General features: G+C 35.8%; 1 protein-coding gene across 1 annotated transcript; it reads left to right on the plus strand.

The window, feature by feature from the left end:
- The first annotated feature begins 744 nt into the window (after positions 1-744).
- Positions 745-4,086, plus strand: LOC108984219. The gene is made up of 3 exons (XM_035689338.1): positions 745-1,181; positions 1,417-1,871; positions 3,651-4,086. The coding sequence occupies exons 2-3, from the start codon at positions 1,429-1,431 to the stop codon at positions 3,883-3,885; spliced, it is 678 nt and encodes a 225-aa protein (XP_035545231.1). The 5' UTR covers positions 745-1,181; positions 1,417-1,428; the 3' UTR covers positions 3,886-4,086.
- Positions 4,087-4,315: the final 229 nt, after the last annotated feature.

A 4,315-nucleotide genomic window follows, 5' to 3' on the forward strand; every position in this document is an offset into this window, starting at 1 on the left:
GGGAACTGAGAGTTGGGTATTCTGTAACAAGTTAACAACTGCACTTGGAGTTTTGCTCTTTATTTATTTCTTTTTCTTTTCAGATGGTAGCTTTTGTGTTTTTCACGCAAAGGCAGAAGATCAGAGGCAAACAAGACAAAGGTGCATGATCAGTGATCACTAACCTTTCTTTTCAGCGTTGATGAAGCCTTTTTTACTTGGATGGATGATTTTTAATCACAATAATTTTTCAAGAATAAATTGATATTAATTATTGTTAGTTATTTCTTTCCATTATAAAGAATCCTTTAATAATGAGTTGAATTTAAATAACTTATAAATAATAATAAAATTATTAATTAAAATGAGATTAAATGAGATGATTTCATCTCGTATTCAAACGGGCCCATATCTCATGAGATGCATGAATAATAGCCCCTCGTCGTCTACCTGTTAGAGTATTCATCGGCGTATCAGTTTTTCTGATACTAGGACATGCCAGTGTACTTTAATGGAAGCAATATGAATAGACGTTTTTACCCTAATCTTTAACCTCGGTTCCACGTTTTTTCACGAAAAAAAGCCAAGGATCAATCGGTCTTCTCAAGAAAAATGTAACATAAACAGTAAACGGATAATGTGCGTACAAAAACAAACAAACAGAGAAAATCGAGGAAAAATAATAATTAAAAATACCCGACATGCATTATCATAACCTCAGAAAAGAAAATTAAAAAAAAAATGCATAAAACAACAGATCATTTCAGTCTGAAAAGAAGTATGTTTCCCCGCAATCCACACAATCCTACAGATTTTGTTTGCAATCTCTGAATCACGGTCTCAGGACCGTCCAACGTACAGAATCTATGGAGGACGTGAGATTAGAGTGTAGAACAAATTTTCCAACAGCTTTTTCTTTTCTCTTTATCTTTTTCCTTTTGTTTTTTGTTTTTTAGTTCAGCTTCTTTATCAGTGAAATCTGCTGTTTCTGCTTCTCAGAGCACCCACTGAACGTTTCTGTTCCGTCTTGGCAGTGCCTCAGTCCCAGACTTCTTCAAAAGCACGAGTCTCTCTCTTCGTCTCTCTCAGAAACCATTCTTCAACACCCTGAAACTGTCTAATCCGGCCTCCTCTGTTTTCTCTCTTTCTTTCTCTGCATTCTTTTATTGTCTTTGGCCTGGAAATTCTGCAAAACTCTCCATGTAATCTTTCAATTCTCTGCATCTTATTTTATTTTATTTTTATCTTAGTTTTTTGCAACAAAAAATAATGGAGTTGAAGATGGGTCACCTAATCCAATACCCACTTCTTTAAAGCACTTAGATTTTCTCTCATTACTCAAAGAAGCAGATGCGGAAACCAAAGCTCCTAACTTTTCGAGGCATTTGATGCGTTCTTCGTTTTGTTTCCTTAACCGAAACAGTTTTCCGCTTCTAGGTTGTAGTCGCAATGTCGACCGTAGAAATGGCCCACCACATCGATTTGGAACAAGGGGGTCACCGCCGTTCCGGAAGTGACGGTAGCGTCTGCTTCACAGACGCCGACGAGGGCTCGTGCTATTCCCAGTTCTATTCCACGAATGGCGGGTCTTACGATGAGTACAGCTTCGCCTGTGTTTATGATCCTGAGATCGGGAAAGTCTCGGTCTCTCGGAGGGACTCTTTGTCTTCATCCTCGGAGTGCTCGGTGGAGGTGGAGAATGAGAGTGGGGTCCCCGAAATCAAGGTGCATTTGGCTAAAGCCGAGAGAGACTGTAGGATTTGTCATCTTGGGTTGGAGAGTAATAGCCATGAATCCGGTGTTCCCATAGAGTTGGGTTGCTCTTGTAAGGATGATTTGGGTGCAGCCCACAAAAACTGTGCTGAGGCCTGGTTCAAGATTAAGGGAAATAAGTGAGTAAAAATCATTGCTTTTTTCTTTGATTGTTTTGATCTTAACGGCTTGGTTGCCAGCTAATTTTTATGTCTTTTTTTTCTGGAAATGATGGATAGCATTTGGTGGTTCTTAGCATTATAGAAGGTTGTGTTTTCAGAGAGCTAATATAGTGGATGTGTTTTGTAAACTTTGAAACCTTTTTTCTCTGATAAGAGACTTTGAGACACTCTTGATTAAGATTTCCTCTTCTTGAAGGAATGATACTAGGCACCATTAGAGAAAATGAATTACAATTAAACAAATCATTTGAGAAATTAGGTTATGTTTATTAGATGTAAAGCATAATTGATTACCTAGTAGCTATGAGGATGTGGGCACAAGAACACAGCTAGCTTTGTATAATTAATTAAAGAAGAAACTACTTTTTCAAAGAAGATGAGGGATTTGGTAAAAGAGTAAAGCATTCTGAAATCATGGTGATATGTCAAAGTACACCAACGATTCCTTGATGCTGTGTCCTTTTTCAAAGTAAAGGAATCTCTCTGGAGCTTCTTTCTGATGTTTCTAATCTTTATGAAAGTGGAAATTTGGTCGCATATTGATGAAATCAATTATCTTAATGGAAGAATATTGCTTGCCGGTGTGGTACTTAATATATTCTAATTGCCTATGTGCAGTTTCAAATTATGATATTCATCCATTGTTTCTGATGAAACTCAAATAACCACACACTTCACCTTAGAAGACTGGTATATATTTACAACTTAAGAGTATTTTGAGACTGTATTCTTTCTACACTTCCTGATCTTTGTTTCGATTCTTAAAAGCCTTCGGCGCATTGCTATTGCCATTTTGTCATACATGTCTGATAGTGTTGTAGCTAACTGACAAGACCATCTTCAATACTTTCTCGAGACCATCGTACAATGTCATTGCCAACTGCCAAAATTAAAAAATATGTCATTGATTGTTGATACTTACAACAACAAAGGCAATGCGCTATTCCTATGCTGGGTTGTTATGTGACAGAAATATTTGCTTGTCCTTTGTAAATTAACAGGCAAAAGATCACGCTTGTATTTTGAACAATAATTTAGGAGTTAGAACTAATATTACAAGTGTTCTTCTCATATAGGTTAGCAAACCATAGAAACATGTAGTTAGTTGTTTTTGGTCATTGTTAAATCCACATCTTTTTGTTTCATGTTTTATTCAGTTTTTCTTTACATTTTTTGTATGCAAAGAAAAATGGATAGAGAGTTCAGATGAGATGAGATGAAATGAGATTTTTTTTTTTTTAAATTGAATAAAATATTGTTAAATATAATTTTTTAGTATTATTTTTATTTTGGGATTTGAAAAAGTTGAATTGTTTATTATATTTTTGTATAGAAATTTGAAAAAATTGTAATGATGATATGAGATGAGATAGATAGGTTTGTATATCCAAACCCACCCTTAATCTCTATGGTTCGTTGTCATCTTTGTAATATTTTTGTTTTCTGTTCTCTCTTCTAGCTTCTTGAATTCCGCTTAAATTCTTCTTGTTGTTCTAACTACACCTCACTGCTTATTTTTCCTTAATCATCACAACCTCTTGAGATTGCATATAAAATGTCGCACAAGTGTTGCACAAGAGTTAATAAACATGTATGAAGCTGTCAATTCTGGATTGTCATCGTCTATATTTCTCGTTTACCTCATTAGACAGTGAATAATGATACTCAATACTAATATTTTTAAAGTTTCATTATTTCCGTACTATATTTACTTCAGTTTGCTTGGTTTTGTTTTAGAACATGTGAGATATGCCATTCTATTGCCCGTAATGTCTTCGGATCGATTGAGATCGAGTCAACAGATCATTCAAATGATGCCAACGATGCCACAACAGCAGCTGCAGTCGCACCAGTGCCCATAGCAGAGACACGAAACTTCTGGCATGGCCACCGGTTCCTGAATTTCCTGCTTGCTTGCGTGGTATTTGCATTTGTCTTATCATGGCTCTTCCATTTTAATGTGCCATCGTAATAAAATTCTGCATAAGTACTGTTACTCATGACTGAGGAAAGGGTTTAGAGGAAAAAGAAAACAAGTTCTGTAAAAGGGCCTGCTAAAATTTGTTGCTACTGTTATGGGAATTGGGAGAGTTTCAATGTTCAAGCCTCCCAACGTTTATAAAGATAAAAATACAACTTGATCTTCCCCTCCATTCCTGTAGGGTTTGCTTTTTGCCATATTTCCACTTCATGTCCTCATAATACCACCAAATTATCAGGTTTTAAAATTAATTAATGTCTTTGGCATTTTCTGGAACGATACCGGATGGTCATATGTAGAGTTGTACATGTGTATTTAATTTCCGATATCTTCTTGCGTGGTGATAATGAATATCATGCTTGGTTTGAATGTTATTCTCTTTTGCGCAAACACAAACACAAGACTCATTTGATAGGCAATC

The sequence above is a fragment of the Juglans regia genome, chromosome 4 (genome assembly GCF_001411555.2).
Source record: "Juglans regia cultivar Chandler chromosome 4, Walnut 2.0, whole genome shotgun sequence".
Lineage (NCBI taxonomy): Eukaryota > Viridiplantae > Streptophyta > Magnoliopsida > Fagales > Juglandaceae > Juglans > Juglans regia.